Source organism: Fopius arisanus, unplaced genomic scaffold (assembly GCF_000806365.1).
Source record: "Fopius arisanus strain USDA-PBARC FA_bdor unplaced genomic scaffold, ASM80636v1 scaffold00005, whole genome shotgun sequence".
NCBI classification, from domain to species: domain Eukaryota; kingdom Metazoa; phylum Arthropoda; class Insecta; order Hymenoptera; family Braconidae; genus Fopius; species Fopius arisanus.
In genome coordinates this window covers 1,852,733-1,880,655 of record NW_011887744.1, presented here as the reverse complement: position 1 = coordinate 1,880,655, position 27,923 = coordinate 1,852,733, and the positions used below count along the sequence as shown (strand labels likewise).

The 27,923-nt window shown below is 40.7% G+C and overlaps 5 protein-coding genes across 9 annotated transcripts in view; 2 read left to right on the top strand and 3 right to left on the bottom strand.

The window, feature by feature from the left end:
• Positions 1–2,038, top strand: part of Sting (sting) — a gene marked incomplete in the record, with an annotated part of 3,523 nt that extends 1,485 nt beyond the window's left edge. Inside the window, 3 exon segments of the mRNA XM_011315945.1 lie at positions 1–99; positions 178–291; positions 365–2,038. Coding sequence (XP_011314247.1) covers positions 1–99; positions 178–291; positions 365–441 — 290 coding nt within the window.
• Positions 2,039–3,310: 1,272 nt separating this feature from the next.
• LOC105273482 (macoilin) lies at positions 3,311–8,068 on the bottom strand. The gene is made up of 8 exons (XM_011315942.1): positions 7,314–8,068; positions 7,060–7,190; positions 6,474–6,615; positions 6,039–6,165; positions 5,851–5,980; positions 5,605–5,671; positions 5,328–5,529; positions 3,311–5,222 (listed from the first exon to the last, which is right to left on the bottom strand). The coding sequence occupies exons 2-8, from the start codon at positions 7,137–7,139 to the stop codon at positions 3,757–3,759; spliced, it is 2,214 nt and encodes a 737-aa protein (XP_011314244.1). The 5' UTR covers positions 7,140–7,190; positions 7,314–8,068; the 3' UTR covers positions 3,311–3,756.
• A 2,588-nt stretch (positions 8,069–10,656) lies between these two features.
• Positions 10,657–16,521, top strand: mahj (LisH and WD40 domain-containing protein mahjong). 4 transcript variants are annotated; one of them, XM_011315940.1, is made up of 4 exons: positions 10,657–10,795; positions 11,318–11,584; positions 11,782–15,991; positions 16,301–16,521. In XM_011315940.1, exons 2-4 carry the CDS (start codon positions 11,324–11,326, stop codon positions 16,483–16,485), a joined length of 4,656 nt encoding a protein of 1,551 aa, XP_011314242.1. In that variant the 5' UTR covers positions 10,657–10,795; positions 11,318–11,323; the 3' UTR covers positions 16,486–16,521. The 4 variants fall into 4 exon arrangements, with proteins under 4 accessions (XP_011314242.1, XP_011314239.1, XP_011314240.1 ...); XM_011315937.1 differs by having other exon boundaries at positions 11,779–15,991; XM_011315938.1 differs by lacking the exon at positions 10,657–10,795 and adding an exon at positions 10,907–10,951 and having other exon boundaries at positions 11,779–15,991.
• Positions 16,522–16,998: 477 nt separating this feature from the next.
• On the bottom strand, positions 16,999–18,416 carry RpL9 (ribosomal protein L9). Its single transcript, XM_011315936.1, has 4 exons — positions 18,338–18,416; positions 17,769–17,913; positions 17,212–17,539; positions 16,999–17,138 (listed from the first exon to the last, which is right to left on the bottom strand). Exons 2-4 carry the CDS (start codon positions 17,904–17,906, stop codon positions 17,032–17,034), a joined length of 573 nt encoding a protein of 190 aa, XP_011314238.1. The 5' UTR covers positions 17,907–17,913; positions 18,338–18,416; the 3' UTR covers positions 16,999–17,031.
• Positions 18,417–18,636: 220 nt separating this feature from the next.
• LOC105273478 (zinc finger protein Xfin-like) overlaps positions 18,637–27,923 on the bottom strand; it is a 10,824-nt gene continuing 1,537 nt past the window's right edge. For both annotated transcript variants that reach the window (XM_011315931.1, XM_011315930.1), the window contains exons 3-5: positions 25,867–26,001; positions 25,246–25,453; positions 18,637–25,190 (exon numbers count right to left, since the gene is read on the bottom strand). In XM_011315931.1, the coding sequence (XP_011314233.1) occupies positions 19,642–25,190; positions 25,246–25,453; positions 25,867–26,001 (5,892 nt within the window). In that variant the 3' untranslated portion in view covers positions 18,637–19,641. The remainder of the gene's footprint in view (positions 25,191–25,245; positions 25,454–25,866; positions 26,002–27,923) is intronic.

Genomic DNA, 27,923 nt, shown 5'->3' with positions numbered 1-27,923 from the left:
GTCAGGCGATGGGCCATCGGCCAGTTTATGTGATAACTGAAGGGGCAACCCCGATGATGACTTTCTGGGAGATTCTGATTCATGACCATGAGCAGACGGGTGAGTTCAGTGGCTAAGTGAAATAAGTCTTAACATAGTAATTAGTAATTAACATAAATTCATGATTTTGTCCTGCAGCGACGTACAAGCAGAATAGAATGCAAATAGTTGCTTCATTTTACAAAACCCTTCAACAGTTGATTGACAATGATCCTGAGTGTCGAGATGTTTGCGAATTAGTTTATTATAAAGGTATTTACAAAAAAATTTCCAATGCTCCATTGGAGATGAAAAAAAAAATGTATAATTCTCTCTCATATTTCAGATTATGAAAAGGGAAAGAAAATTAATGTTGCGGAAATACTTCTCGGAAGGATCCAAGCACAAGCCGCGATGTTCTAATTAGTTATTTCATTCCATTAACGTTTTCCTTATTTTTTACACATTGTAATCAGCATTTGTCTTTGTTTTCTTGAAAAATAAAATGTACGAAGAAGGAATATGGGTGAATTCAATAGATTCACAGAATCTAAAATGAGAAAAATCTATCTTATTTAATGAGAAGTCACGTGTATCACGTGTTCTTGTCTTTTATTTTCCATTATTATCATTTCATGGTTTTTTTTTGTCTGAGTTGTTTCATGTTTTTTTAATTCATCTTATTGCTTGATAATGACACATAGTGAGCAGAGTGTCTCCGAAACTCGCCCATACTTCATGCATGCATGTTAAAATTCAGTTACAATGTTGGTTTAAGGTCGGATGTTGCTCTTATTCTTTACAGGTGGTCCATGGATTTTGTTGAATTTATGAGACACACTTTGAATTTTTCTATTACTTCCATTCATCGAGCTATTTAGGGATCCGAGTATATCTAGGTGCGTTACGAAAACAACATCGTATAATGACTAATTTAAAAAATTTGACTCTTCATCCCTCTCATTCTTTATAATATTGGAGTTGATTTCTATTGATTGTTATAATTTTTCCGTCCCTCTCACGACTGACATTTGGATCTATTTATAAAAATTGAATTCATTTCTTGCATTACAAAATAATAGCATCAATTTTTTCCCTCATATTGTGCATTCTTGGATGAGAAAATTATTTCATCACTCATAAAACTAAATTCAATGGACGATGGATTATCAAAATAATCAGTTACTCAAAGTTTCCAGTGAAAATCAGAACCAATAGATTTTCCCTCAAGTTCTTTCTTTATTCGTATAATAAAGATGGAAAATTGGTGAAGCGAGATCAGTAAAAGTTTTCAATTTTTTAAAATATCGATTCATCTAAAAAAAATATCAATTTTAGCGCAAAATGTCAAAAGATATTATTTACCGAAGATTCAATGAGCTACAAAAAATGTATTCAAATTTTTTCTCGGCGAGTTTGTAATTTTCGAGATAAATCGATAATTATGAAAAATATTGAATTCCACCTATGTCACTTCAACGGGCAACGAAGAGTGATGTAATTTTGAGAATTAAAAAGAGGATCAAAATATTCCAGGAAAAATTGAAAGCACATAACAAATGCATCACAGGAATTAAGCCACAATAAACACGAAATCGTGAAAATGTGCGCGAGTAAGTGTTGCACAATGTGACATCAATCCCATCATCTTAATCTATCTATTAACATAATGAACATTTGCGTGTCCAGCCACCGGCATGAGATCAATACTGTGGGAAAACGAAGAAAATAATATATTTATATAAATATACTACTAAATACAAGCCCCCAAGAGTAGTGCAATAATTCAATCTGCAAAAAAAAAAATATAACAGTCTTTGCTGCTGCTTTCACTGATAAAATCATTAAATCTAATTGAAAAGAAATTGATCAAATAAGTGGTTGTGATTTAGTAATGTGTAATCATTACAAAAATTAAAAAATAAAAAAAAACGTCTGAGAAACGAAATGAAATTTGTATTCTTCAGGATTTTTAAACAATGATAATTCAACCCCTCGTGTTACTTGTGCTCTCATCATTGAAAAGAGAAATTATCAGCAATCGAGAAAATATAAAAAAAAAAGTACTTAGAACAAAATTTCTAACGAGCCTCTAGTTTAAACGTAATAGAAGTCATCGTAATGTTAACAATATCACACACATACACCCTCGTGTATGTTCAACTTAATTTTCCAGTTAAATTTTTTTATCATCGATTATTGACTTCACGATATGTGTATTATGTAATTATCCTTAATAGTCGAAAGTGTATCGTAAAAGCGAAAAATAATAACAACAAAATAGTAAATTTAATTGACTACTCAGTCGCCTAGATAAATTAAGAGAAAAAAAAAATAGTACATCATTCCAAATCAGGTACATTATTTACATTGTTAATTTAAACAATTTTCTCGTTTGTTCGTTAAAACGCTCAAGTTATGATGGACATCAACCCATTCATTAATGCACTCATCTGTCTAGTTTATTTAAGTTAGCAGTATGATGAGATTATGATGTTTCTGGCATTAGGATTATATTATTAAACAACCCTTGTATCACCGTGACTACGACACGCAAATATTACTATTATTACGACGCTTCATTCAATCTCTCACTTTTCTTGCATTAATTTTCGTAATCACTTCCTCGTTTGCACAAAATTATTGAAACAATGGATTATGATGTACATTTGTTCGTCCGACAATTTTTCAGAGGACAAATGGATTTCAGTTTCTCATACTTCCATCAACTAAATATATATTTTTATGGATTTTCAAGAATTGAAGAAGAACACTCGCGGGATAGAACTGAGGACGTCGGAAAAATACGTTCACTCGGAAGCCCGAATATCTTAACGGAAGGAATCAATTGAGAATTCATTCAAGTACCAAAATACATTAATAATTCATTGTTATTTGTGCTCCCAGAACTGCTCCGAATGACTAGTCAGTGATCATACACTCTCCTTCTATGAATAAAAAAAAATATACATACACATACTATATACAGTAGACTCCTGTTATAATCGCGTCCATGGGGCTGTAGAGCAAGTGAATTCTGATAATTCGAGTATATGCAACTAAAACTACCCCCCGTAAATTCCAGTACGAAAGAAATTGATTTTTCGACTGTATTTTTCACATTTTATTTTTTTTTTCATTTAATTCCTCAATGAACGGAACAATGAATTGTTTACATCTTCGAACCCGGAGGTATGTGGTAGAATGGACGAACCGAAAGATACGAGAAAAAAAAATTGAGAAGAGTTGCGACTATAACGGGATTCTACTGTACATGTATATATATATATTCTTTGTTTTTTTTTAGTTTTATATCACGAGTACGATAGGTATATACAATCGTATGGTTTTCTTGAATGAAAAAAAAAATATCATCCTACTCAGTGATGATAATACAAAATGATTTTCGATCGAATCCAGAATTCGATGACCAAAAAAAAAAATTTATCTCGCTCTGTGAAAATTTTTCATATGTACCTGCAGTTTTACAGAGTGTCATAAATCAGACTCGTTTTCTTAAAAAAAAAAACATGAGAAGATATAAATAAAAGGATGAATGAATTTCCTAGGGATAAATTGCTAGTAACAATAAGATGTAATGATTGATGAAACATGCTTGCGTGGAGTAAGTGGGCGTGTTTGTTATTGGAAAATAGTTCTTGTCATGGATATTGAAAGAAATACGCAATGAAAAAACAAAACCTATAACAGAAGAAAAAACCAGAAAAAAAGAGATTTTCAAGCTTCCGTAGACGCAACAAGTGATCCTTTGGGAGTGTACGCAGTGGCATTTGGATCGAGATTTGACACGGTACATCCGGGACAGGGACTATCAGTGGCACCAAGTTTTGTACTGCCAACACGTACATCATTACCCAATCGTAATTTAGACGTAGAACATGTTGATGTCTGTCCAAAAGTATCCTGTGGCATAACAGCAAGATCCTGGGCTATTTTAGCCTTCAATATTTCGATTTCTTTCTCCTGAGATCTGATGAGACTCTCACGTATCTCAAGCTGACGTTTAGCCTCACCCAGGGCTGAGAATAAATCGAGTTTGATTCTTGTTTCAGCACTGAGACTATTCTCGAGATGTGTATTTTTCTCCTGCAATGAGCTCAATGCACCAATAATAATATCAGTCTCACCATGACTGTCTTTGCAGTGATTCAACTCCTTCTCAAGTGTCAAATATCTCTCATCTTTGACTTTGAGCTCACGCCTCAGACTCTTAAGATCCTGTTCCATTTGTGCCCGACGTGTTTTGCATGCATCAGTGCATTCTTGCCTGATTAATGGTGGAGGAGGCGGTGGTATGGATGATCTGGCTTCCTCAGCCACTCTTCTCGCACGTCTCTCTGAAACAAGTGATGCTTCACACGCTGTTCTCTGTCTACGCTCCTCAGCTATCCTTCTCTCAAGCGAGGACATTGTTTGTTTATCCAATTGCCTGGCGGTCATCAAATTCTGAAGTTTGCCCTGCAATTGGTCATTGTCATGTTGCAATTGCTGCATATCCCCCTTGGACTGTCTCTCACCATTTAATAATGTATTAACTTGTGATCTCAACTCCTGCTCCATTTGTCTACTCGATTGCAAATCACTTTTCAATTTTTTTATATCCGACTCTAATTTACGACATATTAATAACCTCTGACAGTATTCATCCTGTTGTTTCTGTTGTTGTTGTTGCTGTTGCTGTTGCTGCTGTTCGCTATCTGATAATATATTTTTTGCTTGCCTACCTCTGCGCTCTCGTTGATTATTCACTGAATTTGAATCTCGATTTTCCTTTACACTATTATTATTCCATTTTCCACAATTAGTCGTTCCATTAGATTGTGCTTTAACTGACGAATGCGATGTATTACACTTTGCTGTTTTGTCTTTCTCCATTTCACTGGCATCGTAATCATTGACTGACGTGATACGTTCAATAAATTGTACATCACTCTGTTGTACACTTGTACCATTACTGTGCACAAATCTCTTATCATTTTTCTCTGACGTTTGATTCGATGATTGGGCCGAATTGTGCTTCTGTTGGTCCTCCTGTTTCTCACCTTTGTCCAGGGATTTTCTGTGATTATTCTTCGTAGATATACTCTGTGATTGTAACGGGTTAAGTGTCTGCATGTGAGATGTATCATTCGAAATGTTACCATTTTGTAGACTCGTTTCTGCCGAACATGTGCCACTATTTCCTGTTTCAACACAGAATAATAACAATTTGTTTATTCAATTTTTAATTAAAAATTACAAAAATCTAATGACAATGACGGAAATGATGAGATATGAGGAATAAATACCTCTACTTTTTTCTGGGCTTGGATTATATTGGCTGTTCTGTTTGTTTGGCTGGGATTTGGAATTCGTCTCGGCAGTTACAAGCTGTGGTTGTAACTGCGTCTGTAATTGTGTTGTACCTGCTGTCTGCTGTTCAACCGGCAGTGCTTTTTGAAGCAACTGCAGGTAAAATTCATTCTCCTTCGCCACATCTTTTTGCTTTCTCTGAATAAAATCATTTTATTTTAAATCCAATAAATACAAGCAACAAGTGAGGTGTTGAGATATCGCTCAACTCACCTGTCTCATTCTGTAGCCAACGTAGCTTTTGAAACCAAAGCCCAATGTAACAACAGGATAACCAATGCTGCAAACAAATATTTTGGCATTTGAAAACTTTTCCGGGTTACGTGAAAATTCAATATTAGTCATGCCATGCAAATTGAATTTCCCAGTTTACGAGATGAATTAATAACAAAATAAAGGAGCTGTAAAATCTGAAAAGAAAAAAAATGGACAATTGATTGAAAAAATGTGAGTACGCACCAGTGAGCGGCAAACGGCCTACATAGATCCAAATGAAACGGCATGTGACGTAAATCTCGCAATCTCACAACAGCCTCTATGTAGAGAAATAGTAGCCACAGCATCACAGTCGGTAAACAAACGCCTTTATCTTGAAAATAATAACAAGCTTAATTTTTCGTTTGTTGTTCTCTGGTTAATGTACTTACCCGTGTGCCAGACGTATTGAACCCAAACGTAAGTACTGGCAGCAAAGAATAACCAGTGTACAGGAATAAAAAAGAAACAAATCATATCGGATGTGAGTGCGATGCAAATAAAGAAGACTGAAAAGGCCTGAAAAAAAAAATGCATTTGATATAATAATTATTAATTAGTAATTCGTCATTATCCTGGGCGTGAAAAAAAAACTAAATAATGACCCATTGAATCACTGAGCTGACACTGTTACTTGAGGGTTATATTTTTACCCACGGAATGAGCTGTGAGAGCTTGAAAAATCTACATGCAATCACTCTAGTGCATCTAGTACAACGCCTCTGTGAATAGACAGGGGGCCTAAGATCACATGGGTCAGCCAATGTACTTTAAAAAGAGTGATCTATTAAAAGATTGTTAACGTGTTCAAAAAAAAAAACACTTACCAAGCCTTGGTATTTAAATGAATCGTAAACACTTCTCAAGAGGAGCCAGAATGGCCACAGAAATTCAAAACGAAACTCTAAAATGAAGTCTGCTAAAATCACCATGGCCCATAGCATTAAAATCTTGAGATACAGGAGTGTGCTGCAACAGAAAAATCATTCATTCATCATTTTGCCTATCGAAAAATCCTTTATCATAAAAGAAGGTGAAGTAAAACGGACTACAATTTGAGAAAAACAATGATACCATCATCAATAACTGAAAGACATTTTATAATTTAAAAAAATAGGCTGAAAGCTGCATCTTAGCACACGTTCTCCCCTTTTTTATTCTCAAGTCGATAAAGTACACCAATGACTTTTCCAACTGCATCAGCCTTTTGGGGGATGCAACAGTTTGTGAGAGACTTATTCTAAAAGATTTGGAAGCAAGATTTATTTGATATCCGGACAGGATTGCATAAAATCCTCGAAATGCGCGATAATCTTTTGTTTTTTATTTAACAGTGGATGAAAAATTTTGTTGGTTATAATGGATCATAGATAATGAACAGAAGACACATTAAATACCGGGGAAACAACTCACTTTCCGTATATTCCTTCAGTAATCTTGTTACGTTTCAAGGGCCTCCGGAGCTTGCCGCACTCGGCATTTCTTCTCTTCATATTCCTCGGCACTTTTTATTACAACCTACCCAGCGTGACGGTCTTCAGAGACTGAAAAAAAAAGTCACCGTGTCGAATTAAACACACAAGAGGAAAAAATGTAAACATTCGAATAAAATCAGAGACAACTCACACTTATATTATCATGTATTATAATAATTCTTTTTGGTTTACCTTTTTAAAGGGAATTGGTGGTTATTCGATTGGAGCTGTAGCTTATCGTTTGTATCTGCCGTTTGTTTGACGTTTGCACGGTTGATTATCGATTTTCACAGTGAATATTAATCAAGTGGGCACAATAATGATGATAAAAATAAAAGATAAAAACAATAACAACTATGAATTAGTGTCTGCTCGGAGTCAGTTTGGTACCATGTATTCTCTTTTGTTGTCATTCGTCTGAGGACAGATTCGAGGTCTCACAGCGATTTACCAAGCAGCTGATTGGTCCATCGTGAGACATGGCGCTTAATAAACTTATAACGATCCTCTTGCAATATCATTCCACATTAACATTCCTCCAATTTGTAAAAATTGATAAGTAGACGATTGAGTGCCGCTAAACAGTCACAATAACTCAGGTATGTCAAGTGATTTTTTCATTCACCAAATCCAAGATTATCGACAGAGGGACTTCACCTCTCGCATTTTTTTTTTCTTGTTTATTTTTCTACCAATGTAATTACGATGGGAGCACATAAATAGCGCACACACGTGTTTTATCCACCTCCTCGATTCGTTATGATTGAATAATTTTTTATTCACTCGCGATAACTTTATCCACCGAAGTGGCACCGTTAAACACATAAAAACACTCCACCTGATCTACAAATACCCTCAAAACACGTTAGGACATGCTCACGAGCTCCCACAACTACTCAATTAGCCTCTGTTTTCAATACTAAATACACGTTAAAAACCTCCAGGTCTTCATCGATCGTACGAATATTCTCTCGTTCCTGGTTGTTCCGTCGTTCGATGGCGCTACCAATGGCGTCTTCTCCTTCTGCTCTCTCTCTTCTCTCTCTCAAATTATTATATGTGTGAGAGCGATGGATTTTCCATGTGTAAGTTACCCTTTGAGACTTTGAGGTATCACATCCAGGAACCTGCTACCACCAGCTGCGCCAGCTGGGACCAATGCACTTGCGCACTGTCACATTTATTTGTCTCAGTCATTTCAATAAGGGAAAAAAACTCAATTCCGAAGATTTTCTCTTCAAATTTTCATTTTCACTTCCCAATTCAAACTGAATATATCAGTTTTCCCCTGTTCTCATTTTGTTACCCTTTTTTATTAGCGGAAATAAACTACTTATGTTATTTTTTAATTATATAAATTATTCATTAGTTTCGCAAGTTCATTACCTTTTATTATATTCATCAACAGGAAAAATCCTTTCTTCTGATAGGAGAACGGGCTTTTTATGCGATTAATGACTTTTGATTAATCTTTCGAAACGTCGATCAAATTCAAATTCAAATTTTCCCGCGGGTCGGAGTAGCATCTAGCGGGTTTTTAATGAACTATCTTCAATTTGAAAAGTATATCTGTAACTCTGAGCTCTTCGATGCCTCAGATTCCACTGACTGGAATTTTTGACGAGCTGATTTCAAAGCCTCCGACTGCTAATTATTTGTGTTTCAACGAATTAACAGTTATTAAAAATATCTTCACAAATTTGTCAGTGATGTTTACTTGATTTACTTCAATAATAATTTAATATCGTACTTACCGTTTTGGGCGGAGATGGATTATCTGGAAAATATAATTTACTCCGAAATTTGGACTGCTAGTTACTCCGGAAATTAATATTTTTGTCCAATAATTGTTAGCTAGCACCGTAGCGGTTGTCAACAACTAGAGCGCTAGCTAACAATTATCGGAAAAATCGATTAATTGGTGGAGTAATTAGGAGTGCCAATTTTGGAGTAAATCATCTTTTCCAGGCAATCCAACCGGGCTTTAATTCCAATTTCAAAATGCGGCACTCCAGCGTAGTCAATCACTTGTTTATACACGCACTCGCGATTTATCTGATGGAGCCATATCTACTGGCATCTCGACATCATCTGATCGAGAGATAAAATCATCTCGAAAATTCAAACGCCCGAACCGACCACGAAAATTCCACGGAACGGATACGATATATTAATAAATAAATTTCACTCACCGGCGTTGGATGAAAATAAGTCCGCTTTGCATTTTCACCTTTCGAACAACTTACCTTAACTGTAAACATAAAAAAAACAAATTGTTAATGAAATTTCGACAAAATAATTTTTTTACTGCAAAGGCGATTTTTAATTTTGATTTGACAGTTTTTATTTTAAATTATTATTTAAAATTATTTATTATTTTTTATTTTAATTTTTCTTATTTTATTGGAGAGTTAATTGAATAAGTGAAAATTGTTTGTAATGTAAGCATTGAATATATCAAGAATCAGGAATGAAAAAAATGACATGAAAATAAAATGAAAATGATGCTTCAAGGTCATAAAAAAAATGCATACGAAACTCACCTTGCAGTCGGTTGCAAGATTCCCTCCAATCCTGATGATCTCTATGTGATTCTGACGCCAAAGGTTGAAGCTCACGGCTTGGAAGCACTAGCACTCGAGACAGTTCAAAAATTCACTAATCACTCACCACACAACCAAGAATGTTTTATCAACTCAAAATCCACAAAGATCAATAAAATAATATCAAAGATCAAATAATATTTTTAATCATTCAAAATAAGATGAATGAGAAAAGTAATCCTTCGAATCTAATTCGCACTCTCACTTCAGTCCGTATCTAAACACACACGAAACAATTCCGAGAAATGGACAAAGGAATTTTTGTAAACACAATGACGCCGGGCGGCCGTTCGGCAATACCGAAGTTCAGTGTAACAAACGAAAAATCTCAATCACTCAAAATGCTCTGATAAACTGTTTAAAAAATTATTTCACATCCCAAAATCACTTGCACTGAGTCCCGCACTTTGTATTTTCAATGTTGACAGGCGGTGCCGGTTTTCTGCACTTACTAGGACCCCGATGTTAACGAATTTTCACTACGCGACATGCAACCGACCGTTCCACGCACTGCCGCCGAACGACTGACTCCCCACTCAAAATGACGGGGCGTTGGAGGCAGCGCTCGAGTGGGGGGTCCCCCCCGGCGAGACTCCGCGCATGCGCACAGAACAGCGCGGGCAGTCTCAATTTGACGAGATAAGATAATTGCGAAAATTCTGAACCTAATAAATAATTCTCTCTTTAAATTCTACTGACTAATTCATTAACGGAATATTTCAAACCAATATTTAATCCATCCCGTTTCATTGCCCCTCGTTCTCACGATGATAACTTGTTTATTAATCACACTATATTAATAATTATATTATATTAATAATTTTGAATACACTAGTGCCCTCTAATAACCCATTTAAATTCAAACCTCCACTTGACTTCGGTTCCCGCCTCTTGGGGTTTTCACCAGTAGTAGATCAGAAGAAAGACTTCAGTCAACGAATTACGCATACGCCAGTTACATCGTATTTCTGCCTGTTCTAGCGTAGACTGGAATAATTTCGATTTTTTAATTCTAAACAATTAATTCACCCTGATTATTGATTACTTGGAGTGGAGGTGTTAATAAAGCAGGTATGTAGGGACTTGGAAGGGCTTTTGGGTGGCATTCGGCAGCTGTCAATCGGTGGAGAATTTTTTTAACACCTCTGGTCAGCGTCGGCAGTCATTCAGTTTAACCTAATCATCAAGTGCACGCGATACACGTTCACTTCCCTGGATTTCGTCATTGTAAATAATTTGTTGTTTTTTTTTTATTTCACAACATTTGGGCTTCTCTATTATTATTATCATTCATTTTTGTTGTCAGAAAATTGGAAAATTCTTGGGGAGAAAGTTTTCGTGGATTTTTTCAGCTCATTTGGGACTAAATTCGGAGGTTAGGATCCAGTTGCTCTGAAAATTCAGTCAGATCGACAGGTTATTCTGAATGGATGTGGAATGGGTGAAGAGTGTGGGGAGTGAATGAGGATTAGGTGAATTTGTTGGACGAAAATCTACGGGATATTCGTTTCATTTTTCAGGGTTGGGGTTTTTTTTTTTTCGTGGTTGTTTACGATCGATTGTTGATGTTGATTATTCAATGTTTATTTGCAGGTAATAATGGCCACTGTTGAATCATTGGCTGAGGCAACGGACGTGGTGCAGATACTGCGACAATGGGAGGAAGATCACACATCACCAACTTATGATCCCATTCCTACACTACAGAGATTAGCCGAGATCATAGAAGTCGAGACTGAGAACTACCTCAAGATGGATCCAGATCCATTCGATGAGAGACACCCATCGCGAACTGATCCTGAGTGTAATTTCGGTCATATACTCAAGGTTTTATTTCGTAAGGACAATTTTATGACCAAGGTAAATATTTCTAATAAAAAAAAGTATTTTTTTCCCATACGTCACAGTCGTGGCAAAATAGTGAGAACTATGAGGAAATCAATTGCAGATATGTTATGAAGTATGAAATTATCTTGACACTTGACAATTGAAGATATCTCAGATATACTTTAGAATATTCTCGTTCCCCTATAATTACTCGAAATTGTCCCCAGCTGATAAACGACTACCTCCGAGATACCTATTGGTCTCGCGCCGGAATCCAAGGTCGGGACGTTCGCAAATTGAACATAGCAGCCTGCAGATTGATGCTGGACATCCTCCCAGGACTAGAAACCTCTGCAGTATTTCAACCTGACATGGATGGCTTGATCCACCGTCTCTTCACCTGGGCAGAAAAATCAGTAGAGCCCCTTCAGAGCTACGCAACTGGCCTCCTCGCAGCAGCTATGGAGGTCCAGGACATAGCGACAGGTTTTCGCGAGCAAAACGGTCGAATGGTTCCATTGATGCTGCAACGTCTTCACAAACTCCAGGAGAAGGCACACGAGGACCGCCAGACCTCGTCTAATTCCCGTCCATTTGCCCATTTCGGTCAGAATCGAAACTCCTTCGGTGATGGTGAACACAAAGGAGTTCCAGGAAAACGAAAAGTACGAGATAAAAAGCGGGAGAATGGAATAGCAAAGAGCCCTAATGCCCTTTTCGGTTCTGAGGAGGAAGAGGCGGATAGCGCTGAAGAGACTCCCACGAAAAAGCTCAGAACAGATCCAGAGGATGCCTCAACATCAGTGAAGCCGGTTCCATATCCCGAGATAATGTCGCCACCCCAGTCAATTCCAAAATCCACCAGTCAAAGTCATCCCAACAGCCAAACAACCCCATCAAAACAATCCACCAGAGCAACTCCACCCAGATTCACTGGCACCTCTCGCTCCAGCCTTCCCAGAAATCTCTCCCAGTCCTCCTCGACCCCCTCGATGCTTCTGGAGGGTAACTCCAACTCTTCCTGGGCAGAACTCGAATCATATGTCATTGGAAATGTCCAGATTCACCCTCCAACCCTGGCCACCAGACAGATGTTGATTCTCAGATACTTAACGCCAATGGGAGAGTACCAGGAGTTCCTGGGTCATGTCTTCGAACAAAATGCCCTCGAGCTGATTCTCAAGTATATTAACGTCCGAGAAACAAAGGATAGTCGATTGGCGTTCGAAGCTCTCAAGTACCTGGCCTCCCTCCTCTGCCACAAGAAGTTCTCAATAGAATTCTTGAACGTGGGAGGCTTGCAGAAACTCCTGGACGTTCCACGACCCAGTGTAGCGGCCACAGGGGTTTCCATCTGCCTATACTACCTAGCGTACTGCGAGGATGCCATGGAAAGGGTGTGCCTTCTGCCGAAGCATATAATATCTGACCTGGTCACCTATGCTTTATGGCTCCTCGAGAGAAGTCATGACTCCGGTAGGTGTCATGCTACAATGTTCTTTGGATTTTCCTTTCCATTCAAAGTCATTCTCGAGGAGTTCGACGCCCAGGACGGCCTCAGGAAGCTCTACAATGTGATATCGACTCTTCCAATTCTGAATATCGAGGAGGAGCCGACGTTAAATGACGACGAGGAATGCGCATCGCGGCAAATAGTCAGACACGTTGCAGTGGCTCTCAAAAGGTACATGGAGGCCCACCTGTACTTGAAGGCCGAGCAGCTTCAGAGGATGGAAAATGCTAGGGTCGAGAAGGACAATTGGCAGCCCTCGATTCTCCCATACAAAGCCTGCAAGCTCTCCTCTGAGGAGGTCCAGGCCAAAGTGGAGATCCTCCAAGAGCTGATGAACTGCAGGGCCTCCTGGGCGCCTGTGGAAGAGCTCCACAGACTGGGAGGTATTACTCTTCTTCTTCAGATCATTGCTTTCGCACGCGACTGGAATTATAACGGTCGGGCTCACACATCCTCCAGCGCTGAAACTGTACGATCGTGCCTGGATGTCATAGCCATTTGCTCAGTTGTTCCTAAGGTGATGCTGCTACTGTGTGACAGAGTGGATATGCCTGATATGTCAATGACAATGGCAATCAATTTACTACTAGCTGCTGCTGAGTGTGAGATAATTGCTGATGTGCAGAGGGCTGCCCTAAGGGCTGTTGTCAATTGTGTTTGTGCACCCTTGAACAGGGTTGGTGGAAATTTGGCTAGATTCTCGGTTGTTGGTTCTGCCAAGAAGAAGGCCAACATGCAGAACAGCGAGGAGATTATTCAAAAAGTGTGGGAGAGTGTGCGTTCGAACAATGGGATAATGGTTCTACTACAACTTATGATGGTGAAAACACCGATTACAGATGCTGATAGCATCAGGGCACTGGCTTGTAGAGCTCTCGCTGGATTAGCCAGGAGTGAGAAGGTGAGGCAAATCATCTCGAAACTGCCAATGTTCACAGATGGTCAGATACAGGCGTTGATGAAGGGTCCAATCCTTCAGGAGAAACGTCAGGAGCACGTGACCTTCCAGAAGTATGCCCTCGAGTTGATGGAGAGAGTCTCGGGTAAAGCGAAACCCACTGGGGCTGAGTACGAAATGTCCCTGGTTAGCCTTCATCGTGCCAATGTCGTTGCACAAACGAGGATACAGTACAATGAACACCAGCTCAATCAGTTAATCTATCAGCATTTGGTGTCGAAAGGTCTGACTGAAACTGCAGCAAGCCTTCAACGAGAGGTCAACCTGGATTCACATCCTATTATGAAATTGGTGACCTCTTATCATCCTGTGACATTTAGAAGCCCAGTGACCACGACACGTGCTGGCTTCTCCCCAGGTGCTCCTGTCAATCTCTACAACACGAGTAGATGCCCCAGGGAGGGGAGCACTCGACCCAATCCCCTTCAAACCCCTACATCCTCCACCTCTCGATTTATAACTCACGTACCAAATACAACGCCAACAGCCAGTCAGCCTTCAACTAGAATTAAATTATCAGATTGTCTCAATGCAAGTCCAGTAAATAGTAATATACAACCGATGAAGCTGCAGATTCATCAGAAAAAACATAATCAGCAGGAGAAACATCAGACGTGTAGTTCATTATCTAGTTTACAAACGATCCTCCAGTCACCCAACACCTGCAGATCGTTGCAAAAACAAATATCGAGGGATCCTGGTGGTGGTGGCGGAACACTGGCCACTGGAAACATGTCGTCGATCATCAGTTTGGATTCGATTATAACGGAATACCTCACGAATCAGCATGCACTGTGCAAAAATCCCATGGTGACGTGTCCACAGTTTAATCTCTTTGAGCCACACAAGTGTCCTGATCCCAGGGCGAAAAATTCAGCAGCCACCAACATGACGATGAGGGTCGCCAGGAGGCAGCTGGGCATCGATGACAGGAGACTCGACAGGAGGCACATCTACAGCAGATTCTGCCCCGTGAAATCATTTCGTCCAGCTGATGTCGAGGGGACATTCACCTGCTGCACTTTCACCCCCTGTCAGCAATATCTCATGCTGGGTACTTATGCAGGGGATGTCAAAATGTATAACGCCAATACTGGAAATGAGGAGGCTACTTATCAGTGTCACGAGTCTTATATTTATCACATGGAGTGCAATCGCAAGGGGAATCTCATGCTGACATCCACTGCCTGGAGGAGCCCTATGTCTGCTCTCTGGAGCATCGGGGCATTTTTCGATATGAAATTGCCTTTTGAGAATGAAGATTACGTGGAGTTCAGCAAGATGCAGGACAGAATCATTGGTACACAGGCTGAGAGTGCAACGATCTATGATATTTCCAGTGGAAAGCTGCTTAGTACGTTAACCCCATCCATATCAAATCAATACACGAAGAATAGAGCGACCTTCAGCATGAATGACGAGCTGGTGCTGAGTGATGGTATTTTGTGGGATGTCAACTCTGGGAAAGAGATTCACAAGTTTGATAAACTCAATCAGACGCTAAATGGGGTATTTCATCCCAATGGCACCGAAGTAGTTTCTAATACTGAAGTCTGGGACTTGAGGACCTTTCATTTACTGAAGACTGTGCCTGCCCTCGATCAGATGAACGTCATCTTTTCGCCCATTAATCATATTATCTACGCGGTGTCGTTGGATCAGGACACTGAGGACGAATCTAATTATGTGACGTCTTTCAAAACATTGGATGCGTTGGATTATAGTAACATTGCGACATACGATGTCAGAAAATCTATCTGCAGTTTGGCTTGTAATAAATATGACACTCAGATTGCCGTGGTGGAGAATCAGGGAGAGTTCGACAGTGTTCAGGAGTCTTGTGTCAGGTTGTATGACGTGGGGAGGAGAAGGGATGATGAGGATGAGGCGGAGGAGGAGGAGGAGGAGGACATGGATGCTAGTGATGATGATGGATCGAACTCCGGATCTGATGACAATAATGATGCCGGTAATTTTATTCATTTTTCGGGCTATGCAAATGAAGATTTTAAATTGTTTATTATTCATTTGGAATTTTACGCATTTTCTTATCAGTGGATATAAATATTTATAAATTATGAACGATTGGAAGATTATTTTTCATTAATTAAGCGGGCATTTCAAATATATTTGTCTCGTAAATGATAAAAGGATGAGACAAAAAAAATTGTTTTTAATGAATAAATTTTGCAGTCGTTAATTGTTTCCACTGAGAAAATGTAATGGAAAATGGAGCAGTGGGCAAGGAAATGATAAAAGCTGGAATTTTATTTTTCAGATGGTGATAATGCTGATGCAAATGGTGAGGACAACGGCGATGATATGAATTTGAATGAAGATAACGGAGACGATGATTCAAGCATTGATGGGGATAATTCAACGAATGGCAGCGATTACTCCCCGGATATGGATCTATCGGGAGAGTACTCGGATATGGATGATTTTGAGATTCTCTTTTCGTGAATTAGGGATAATAAACGCAGACGTTATGAACAGGAATATTTTACATGATTTTTTTTCAAAGAAAATTGGGAAAATGTGGCCTGATTAATGAAGCTCAATGGCTGTGTCTCTGATTTTTCCCTCAAATGCGCTATCCAACAAACCGATTGCCAGACGTTTTCCTATTTCCCTCGGATTGATCAATTTTTTATTATGTTCATTTCCCATTGGCATTGAGTGCAGATAGACGTTGAAATGAGTGAATTTTTTTTGTTAACTGGAAAATTGAATTTTCTGGTTGTTTTTCTCATGAAAACGGTGGAATAATCAAGAATGTTTAAGGAAATGTAAGTGTATAAATAAAATAATAAATGATTAACTATTTTTTGAGATTTTATCTATATATAAAATATCTCTCGGTTTTGGAAGCTGGGAAAAAGAGAATTAATTCGAAAAATTATTTATCCTTTTCCCATACTATTAAAACTAGAATTGGGGATGAGAGGCCAAGGATAACATTCGAGTGATAAACAATTTATCGTTAATTATATTTATTGTAAGAAACATTTATTCATCTTCTTGGACAACAGTCGTCTTTTCTGACACATAAAGACCATCCAAGAACTTTCTTATGTCCTTATTCTTGACAGTCGTTGACTGTTGAATAAGCGCAGCTGAAAGAAGCGAAAATAATTGAAAGATTTTGTCGAATAGCAATTAAAATTGTATCTAAACCCGTGATCTTACCTGATCGCGAAACGTCTTCCAATGAGTTTCCCTCGAGGATCAGCTCGTCCTTCTGCTTAGCCGAGTTGCTAACAGTTACTCCAGGTGCCATCTTCACCCTCCTGATGAATTTCTCACCAAGGAAATTACGGATTTCAATAACCGTATTGTTCTCCGTGGTGACACAGTTAATGGGGAAATGGGCATACACAGCACGCATTTTGTACATGTACCCACTGGTCACACCCTTGAGCATGTTGGTGATGTGAGAGCAGACAGTCCTGACTGCTGCAAGCTCCTTCTTCTTACCGAACCATTTCTCAACCTTCAGGAGTCGTGGGTTGATCATCTTTAAATAAAAAATATTCAATTTAAATAACCAAAATTATAGAAAACATCCAATTCCTGGGGATGTGGTAGAAAATCAGAAATGGATTTATCATTTATAATAAAATGAAGGGGAATCCAAACAAATCATCATTGCATCGATAATTCAATAAAAAATTTATTTCAATATATATAAATAACTATATAAATTTCAATTTTTCATTGATGCAATTAGTCAGGAAAGTACTTACACGGATATCGAGAGCCAAGTGCTTGAAGGAGCGATTGAGAGTTCCTCTGGGTCCCTTCACAGTAACCCTTCGAGATTTGACTGTAACAGTCAATCCCTCCGGGATTTTGACGGTTTGGTTCGTCACAATTTGCTTCATGCTGCAGCTGAAAATAATCAAAATCCTGAATAATCCAATGCCCTAATAACAACAATGGGCAATCGTTAAGTTAGATCTAATGTTTATAGGGTCGTTGAGGTTAGGGCCCTGAGAGTGCAACACAAAAAAATCAAAACGAATCAGAAAAATTCAAGGAATGGGGATGAGAGAAAATTAATCTCCTGGAAACAATTTCAACATGTTCATTCACTGATTGCTCTACAAACTGGAGGGACAATAGCCGTGACAGGTACACGGCGGGGAGAGGTTATCATACACCCCGATATTGTTTAACGAGGCATAATCCAAAAAATATCACTCCAGTATTGAAGAACACACGAAGGTAAACATAATTGCCACGAAAATTTGAATTGTTGCATTGTTTTTGGGGTGGATTGATTGGGATTCAATTTCACGAGATTTTTCGTTACCTTTCACGCGCTACAGAACCACCGGAAAAGGGGGAGCGAGTGAGAGGGGGGCGTCGAACGAAAAATTTTGGAATGAGAGAAATTACTTGCAGAGAACTCTGTGAGTTCCACAGTCAGCTGTCTGTTGATCATGAAGAAATCTTGTTTCTTTCTTCAATTTAATTTGAAATCTTCACTTCAATTTTCATCAATTAAAATTAATAAAGAAAATTGACTCCACGCAATGAATAATTTAATAACATTTTTAGAAAGAAAAACCGTGTCAAAAGTTACGGAAATAAAAGCAAGGAAAACCGGAATCAATTTCAAATACCACTTGTTTATTTCTGAAAGTAATTTTCCACGTGTTCTGTTCTGTATATACATTAATCATCACCCTGAATTTATTTTCAAACTTGTGTTTAGTAAATATATAATTTATTTATACATGGCGCAGCGAATCGCTTATCACAATATACAATTTTATATTTTTTCCACTTGAATTTTCAAAAGTTTCACTCTTACCGCTACACCTTAGACCTCTAATGAATAGTCTGTATTGGTAGAAATATAACGTGATTCGTTATTCATTAATCAATTTCTATCAATGATAATGCTCCTAAATGTATCGATCATTCGTCAATTCACGTATCATGTAAAATGGAAATTATTTTCATCGTTTTTCGTCGAATTAGTCTTAACTCTAACGACCTTTAATTTTCATTATGCTACATTATTTACAAAGGATTTCGTATGCGAATGTCAACGACCCCAGGAAGAGCATTTTGAGATGTTAATGGGGAAAAATGAAGTAAACAGAAAATTGTTGATCGACTAAGCTCCCTATATTTCGTCGACACCTTAAAAATATTATATCAATACCCCAAGGCTAATCGTTACTTTGGAATGAATGAGGTGCAATAAATAAAAAGGAAAGGAAAACTAAACCTCGCCATAACAACACGTGTGCTGTTCCAAAAACCTAAAACAACTGATAATTTTACATAAAAAAAAACATAATTATTTCACCCAATAACACTGCGCTCGGAGAGCATTAATGACCCATTGAATTTCCCCTCGAAAGTCCGAGCGTGAAACAGCAAAACTCAACTGACTCTGAGAGATTCGAACATACGATTTTACGTTCTCGTTCTCTCTTCCCTCCATTCCCCTTTACTCTCCTTAAACCTTAAAAATCCCTACTGTACATTCTTAGCCTACTCGATTACAACAACCATAAAAAAAAGTCTTTGAAAAGAGCCTGGAAATCACGTGTCATCGTCCCTCACACGGGAACAAATCAAATAGTCAAATAATCACTCGAACTACGTCCTTGACACATTGTTTTTGGCACTCGAATTATCATCAGTGTCATCACTCTCCTCCACCTCCATATCTTCCACGTCCTCAACTTCATTATCAAGTTCGTTGCTGTAGCCTTCGCCTTCGCCTTCGCCTTCCCCTTCCTCTTCTGCTTCCTCTTCCCCGTCATCCCCATCCCCATCCACAACTTCCTCGCCATTCGCCTGCTCATGTGTATTTTCATCCTCACCAACAACCTCATCCTCATTTTCATTTTCATTCTCCTCCTGATAGATAAACCCAGCGACATCTCCTATGGATTCATCCTCCTCATCCTCCTCGGCCATCTCCTCGATACTTCGTCGAATCAATATTTGATTGCCCTGAGCATCATTGGCAACCACGAGGACAGTCCCATCGAGTCCCTCAATCTGCACCTCGCCTCCCTCCTCAACCCCGTCAGCCTCTTCATCGGCCACCTCCTCAGAACCCTTGGACTGTGAATCCTCGTGATCGATTTGCAGCCTACTATCATCATCATCCATCTCATCATTGGAATCCTCCTCAGCAGATGCCACTGCGCTAGCAGATTTCGCTGTCGATGAGTAATCGTCATAATCATTTGAGTGAGGAGACAACGGCTCCTTCTCCCCTTCCTCCTCAATTCCATCCAACTCAGGAATATCTCCCTCCTCTCCCTCCTCACCCTCCTCTCCGTCGCCCTTTCTCACCGATCCCTCATTGCTCATCCTCTCCGAGCTCTCCCCCTCACGATCACCAGAAGGGTCCTCTTCATTCTCAGAGGGCAGTGGCACCATGGGGCTGAGTATCGGTGGCCCTTCGTCATCAGAATCCTCTGCAGATTTTCCCAGCTTTTTACCCCGTGATTTCAAAGACTCCGGAGGCTTTTCCTCCCCCTGTTCATCCCTTTCAGGTACACTCGGTGCTTCAGTCCTGGATTCTTCATCTTTAACGGATATCTCCCCCTCATCAGCCATTTCAGAAACTCCACCAGGTACATCTGAATCACCATCCTCCTCATCACTCTGACTAACATCACCAGTAACTCTGCTATTGGCCCTCGACTCGATCTCATTCTCCTCCTCATTACCCGAATCACTGCCCTCCGAGTCCTCAGAGTGCTCCGAGTTCTCTCCATTCTCACTGGCATCCTGTTCAGAATCAAAATCAACGTCCTCCTCAACCTCCTCCATGAGTGACGCCCCATCACCAATCAAGCTACCCTTATCCTCTTCATTCTCATGCTTCATCATGTCCTCGTCATTATCGTTGCTGTGATCCTCGGACTCAGCCTCCCTCCTCTTGACAAGACACTGATCAACGTGTTGATCGAGTTTATCCTGAGTTTCAAAACTCGTTGCGCACTTGGAGCACCAGACGTGCTCATTATTATTGATATGAATGCTCATGTGGAGTAAAAGTTTACTCCTGGCATTGTGATACCGCCCACACGTCTTACACGTGAAATTATTCCCCTCGCATGATAGTATGGCCTCGTGTGCATCCTTGAGATGTTGAGAGAGATCTTTATAAGTGGTACAGAGTTTTAAGCATACGCCGCAGGTGACAGCAGCCTCGGCTCGATGAAATCGAATTAAATGCTGCCACAAGTGTTTCTTCGCTGGCCACTGCTTTCCACACACTTCACACGCGCAAACAGTATTCGTGGACTCGTCGTACACCTTCCTCGAGTCCTTCCTGTAACACTTGAGGTTCTGAGCCATTTTCATCTGAGACAGTGGCATCAAGTTTGGAATGGGTTTCTGGGCAGACAACTGAAGATTAATATCCTCGAAGAGATTGAAGTCTGGTATATTGAGATCTGACTCGTTCATCTCCGCATCCTGTGGCTCTTTCTTAATCTGATTGTTATTCTTCAAATGAGTCTCCAAGATCGACGTGGAACCAGGTCTCGAATCATCCTTGGAACTTCTCCTAGTGCACGTATCAATGTGATTCCAGTATAACGTTTTTGTACTGAACTGTTTGGTGCAATTATTACACTCGAAATTCTCCCGAGCTCTCATCTTCTTCTTGGCGCTGAACTTCATCTTCTTGAGCATTCTCTCCGGATCACTGTTGTGGACAATTCTATAGTGCTCAGCTAGGGTTTCATCGTTGAGAAATATCTCTGGACAGATCTCACAGTCAAAGGTATCAGTTCGTTTGCGTTTCTCAGTCACACGGGGCCCCTCGTCGTAGTTATCCTCATCATCAACGTCCTCAGGCTCCTCCTTAACAGCCACTGATTCTTTTGACTTGTTAACTGGCTCCACGTGATTCTCAAAACCTGACAACTGATCCTTGGGTACATTATGCACATGCTCGTAGTGATACTTGATATCAGAATCGGTGGTGAACACTGCCAAACACTGTTTGCACGTCCTGAAGACCTTGCCATGACACTTTTTCGTGTGATCGAACGCCTTCCACTTGGATGCATACTGCTTACCACACACCTGGCAGGTATTGGGCTTCCGGAGAATGCTACCATGAACATCTTCCACGTGTTTCTTGAGATCCTTGGGATCCTTCATGGGAATGAGACACACCCCACAAGAAACTCCAATTTCATTTCTGTGTAGAGATAGAATGTGCATCTTGAGTTTTAATTTATTCTCAACAGTATCTCCACAAAAATCACAGACATTTGGTGAATTATGATATTTGTGGTCCTTCTTGTGTGACTCTAGGTCCTCTCGCGTTCTAAAAAGCTTTTTACAATTGCTACAAGTTAGATCGGGATGATCCATGTGATTAATTCTATTGTGCGTCATGATCCCCAGTTTTGATGTGATTGTTTCATCACACAAGTGACACGTATAACTACTGTGATGATTCTCGATATGTTTCTGGAGGCTTGCACGATCCTTGAATATTCTCTCGCAAGCCCTGCACCGTGTCAAAAGTGCGCCAGGATCCTTTCGATAATTTTGACAGCCCTTCATATGACGTCTGAGGAGATACCTCTTGTGGAAGCCCTTGTTGCACTTCTCGCAGTGATGAATTACATCCTCCTCAGCGCTCTGTGACGCATAATTCCCTGAATCCTTGCTCTCCTTAGTCTCAGGTTCGTAACGATGAATTTTAGCGATATGCGCTGCTAAGTGATCCTTGGAAGCACTTGTTTTCATGCAGTACGGACAGGTCACGTCCTTGTGTCCCTTGTGAACTCTGTTGACATGTTTCCACAGATGAGATGTCCTTCCATAACACTTATTGCATAAATCACAGGGGAAGAGTGCATGAATGAGCCTACGATGATTGCACAAATCCTCCCAAGATGCAAAACTCAGCTCAGCACACATTTCGCAGCTGAGGTCGACCTCGAGGGGGCTGTGCTCAGAGTTAATAGTGTCGTTCATAGAATCGTTGATTCCATTATTGATCCCCTCGTTGTCTAGTCCGTGTATCTTCCGGTGTCTCGACATTTTGGATTTATTGGAATAGGGACGTCCACAGATATCACAGCTGAAGTCGCCATTGGTGAGTGGCCAGTGATTGGATTTAACGTGGCAACTCAGTTGACCAACATCTGGAAAGACCTTGAGACATACTCCACAGATGAGGGGAACAGTGTCGGCATGTACTCCCATCACGTGCTTCCAGTAATCGACTCTGCTACCCCAAAGTTTACCACATATTTCACAGGTATTAGGAGATGAGCCCTGCATCATGTGGTGCTGCTGGTGCTCATTCCTCAGTGATTTAGTGGCAAATATTTTACCGCAGTCTGATCTCTCACACCTTATGGTAGTCTCATCACTGTGAACACTATTAACATGAAGCCATCGTTCCCATTTGGAGGGATGAGAGCTGCCACAGAGCTCGCAGACGAAGAAGAGATGATACTGGGCTTTATTCCCATTGGGATTTATTCCACCGTTCGCCGAGGGTTCAGTCTGATCGCTCTTGTGGGCATTTCTCTGGTGTCGAATCAAGTGATCCTCATTGGGAAATGATTTTTTGCAGACGTAGCAGTTGACCTTCTCACCGTCTTCAGCATCAAAATCACCTTCCTGCTCGTTATTCAAACTGTCGTTGTAGTAGTTACTGTTGAGCTGGACAAAACTCGCTGGGTCGTACGTGGAATCGATGTTGTGGATGGAAACGTGGGTCATAAGTTTTTTTCTCGAGTCATGCTGACGTCCACATATCGTACAACTGTATCTCCTCTGCTCTGATACCAGCAGCTTCGATCCACCGTGATACATGTTGACGTGGCTCAACAACTGCTCATTATCCGAGCATATTTTTAAACAAACACCACAGGCAAACGCTGCAAATTCCTTGTGAGTAGCTCGAATATGCAGCCACAGTGATGCACGATCGTTAAAATCCCTCGTGCATATTTCACACACAAATACAGTCTCAATCTCAATCATATTGTCGTCTCTACTCTCGGGATCATCGTCATCATTATCTATCCTGGGCTCTGGTGAGTATGGCGAGGCCGATGTCTCATGTTTCAACTCCCCAACCCTTGATTTAGCAAGTACATTCTTCTTCAGACAACGATCACTCTCGATTATTGGCACTGGATCAACTCCATGGGACGCAACGATGTGACGACTGAGAGAAGACTTCAGAACAAAATCTTTTTCGCACAGAATGCATATGTAGGGCTTATCAGAGTCATGAACTGTCTCGTGATCTTTGAGTGCATCAGTAGAGGTAAAATTCAGAGGACAAAATTCGCAGTACCATTTCTTCTCATGATTAGTATCATTCTTTGATTTCAAGGATTTGTAGGGAGATATCTGCTCTTCTCGTTTGTCATCTGTCCTGGTGAGGGCCTGTTTGAGGATCGTCAACTGGGGATTTTTCGATAGTTTGGCCTCGGCGTTTCGATAATCCTTGCTCTCCTCGTCGGATTCCAAACTGGACATATCTGATGTGTCCATGAGACATCTCCCCTTGGGCTGGGGCAGACGACTGGACTCTGACTGACGATCGCCCAGACAAACCCTGCTATGTTTATTAAGATCCGTGACATTTGTGTACATCTTGGGGCAAGTTTTGCATTGATACCTAGTGTCCTGTTGGACGTACGGCACTGGCATCTCCGGGGGTGGTGGGAGGCCAGTGTGTCTCGATTTAATGTGCTCCTCGAGATTTGTTCTCGTCGAGTATATTCGAGAGCAGTATCTGCAGGTGACTGCTGGATGTCCTCGATGAGTCGTCGACACATGTCCCCACCTGTGCTTAGCTGTTGAGTAAGATTTGTTGCACAAATCGCACTGATATGGACGTTTGTACGACGTGTGATCGTCGGTGATGACTTTCTCGCCAATTACGTCGCCCGCACCCACGTGAATTCTCGCATGGAGGGACAGGTGGCCTTTGGAGCTGAATGCCTTGTTGCAGAGCGAACAAACATACACCTCGTGCTGCTCAGAGGTGTGTTGAAAGGGGACTGGTGGTACATGCTGATTCTGGGGATCCTCTGCATCATCTGTCACCATAGGGGGCATCTCCAGGAAGTCACTGGGGTTTGTCTCCATATCCATCTCGTATTCATCGGATTTCCTGTCCTCTGTGTCGTCCATTCCTGGGCAAATCGAACAGTTATTAGGGGAATAAAAGAGGGGAATGCATTTTTTTACCTTCGTCTGTTCCACTCTGGTTCATCACTTCTTCAATTTCGGGGTCTGCTTCACCGTCTGAGTTCAATCGGGGCGGTGTGCCCAGGGCTGCATTGGGATTTACTATTGGCGCCTCTGGGATCAAAATTGGCATTTTTTCCTTCTCTTTGAGTAACTCCGAACGCAACTCTGAGTGCTGCTCCGTGACGTCTCGTTCATCGCCATTTTTCTGAGGATCCAGGTGTTGTTAGATTATTTTCAGGGGTATCGATTTTTCGAAATGGTGAAACGCAATGGAATACAACAGAGCAGCTGCCAAGGGAACAAATGTCGGCAATTGTCATTAACAAACCATTTTTTGATTTTTCTCATTCGAATTTTAAAGTCTCAAATATACGTACTCATTCTGATTTCAGATACGAGGCATTTCCCACTCAATAATTTATTTCTTCCGTTTGATTATTCAATAATTAACACAAAAAATTGCTCTTCCTTGTTTAAGATTGAGGGGAACATTTTTCAAGAGAAGAATACAATAGTGAAAATTAATCTAAAAAATGTAGTCCCTCTTGAAATTTACAAGACGTGAATTCGATGAAACTAAAAAAATTACGTTTCACCAGTCCAATAATTGGGTCTTACGGATTCACTCGGTGGTAGAGATCTCTCCAAAACAGCAACAGCATTGACACAGGCCGTCCTGAAGTCGTAGAAATTCTCAAGATTGTACATACATCTGTAGCACAAGCACTTTGGCAGTCTATCATCCTCTGCGATCTACAATAACGAGGGAAAAAAAAATAACATGAGGACATCATACGCATCAGTTGATAATTGATAAGGAAACAACATACTGTTGAGTTGCTAATATTTCTTTAATTTTCCAACCAGGTCAAGGTGGATAAATTTCAACGTACTGACTCACCATTTGAATGGCAGAACGGTATTAAGAGTCAATGGAGTATTAAGGAAGAGCAGGAAGACAAGTGTCAACCCGAGTACAAAGAGAATTGTTGGAGAAAAAAAAAAGAATAATTGCATAACTGTTGCAGCTGCATAAAGTGGAACTGCAGAGGTGGGCAGTATTCTGGTTGGAATGATTCCGTGGTTTGTCCCTCAGCACTAGGACTTTCTTTTCCATTCCAAGTACCCAATTAGCCTCTCCTGAGAGGTTTCACTGTCCCCCGGAAGACTCCTCATCGAGTATTCATGGAGTTCTCTCTCTCGCTCTCTCTCTCTGTCTCCTTCACGACAACGTCAGAGGGATTGATGAAATTATCATCGAAGACTGGTGGATTCAAATTCAGGTCAATAATTCCCCCAAACGGTTCAACTTCGTTCAACTCCGAGCATTTTCGAGGCTCGAGTCGATGAAACAGCGCTGGGGATGTGTACCTTCAGGTACGTATTGGATATTTTGGGGAAAGGACCTTCGGGGCTTGTGGCTTCGTCACGGGCTTGTGGTGATGGGCAAGATGGCTGAGATGATGGAGGATGAGAGAGGTGACCCTCGGACCGTAGGAGATGGGGACCCACGCAACAACTCGCTGCGCCTGGAACTGTGGTTGGAAGTGGTGGGAAGCCATCACGGACGAGACAACTGCGGCCAACGAGGGGAACAAGGGGGGCGACAGAAAAAAAAAAAGAGCACGACCGAGTGAGAGAGATGATAAAAAGAATGGAGGCGACGGGCGGATGCAGAGACGTAGAGCGACAGGCCTGCAATACCACCACGTAGCCGACGGCTCGTAAACCACATCCAACAGATAAAGAAATGAAAATTCCCCTTGACCGATCACTTATCAATCATTTCGCTGGTTAGTTTTTGAGAATTGAATAATTTAGGTTTATTCCTCGGTGGCAGGGAGCATTGAGGGGCCGGACTATCGTATTACGTGCAACCGATGGGCCCCAGGAAGTCTGACCAAATGCCAGAGAAGTGCAAAGTGGGGATTAGAGAGAGACGATAGAACATGTTTTCACTGATGAGGGAGAGAGATAGGGTTAGATTAAGAGAGAGAGAGAGCGAGATTGAAAGAGAGAGAGAAAGGGCGAGAGAGAGAGAGGCAGGTACATCCCAGCGAGGAAGCTGCCCCTTCAAGGATGCCAACGATCGATATAGAACCCTCGTCTGAGCTCGTCTGCAGTGGCATCGGTGGCATCATCTTCGGTAATATTTCCTCCATGGCAATTCCTCTTGATGAAGTAATTGATAATTCTCATGGCAATGTAAACTGGCAGATGATCACGTGAAGTGGAATGCCAAATTCCGGGATTTAGTGGCACGTGATGAAAAATAGAGGATTAAATAAATTGTTGAATTATTGGTGTTGATGAGGGTGGCTGGGGATGTGAAGAAAATGATGAAAATGTAGCGTTGTGCGCACCACTGGCCTTGGATTGGATGGGACCGTCGTCACCGACTCTAGCAAGCCAACCGACCTCGCTTGATGCTGTATTCGCCAGGCCAGTTGGTAATCGTTATACACATACAGACGAGGAAACAAAACCGACACAAGTCCAAGTGCCGCGCCTCAGCCAATTCCGCCTTGGACGAGCACAGAATCATCATCGTAACGTTTTTAAGCATCATGCAATCTGTCTCTGTCGTAGCCCCACAGATATTGTCTAGGTATCAGTATCAAACAAACGCTAACAAACGAACGATATTGGACATGCCCCAAGTGTCCTCGGGGCCG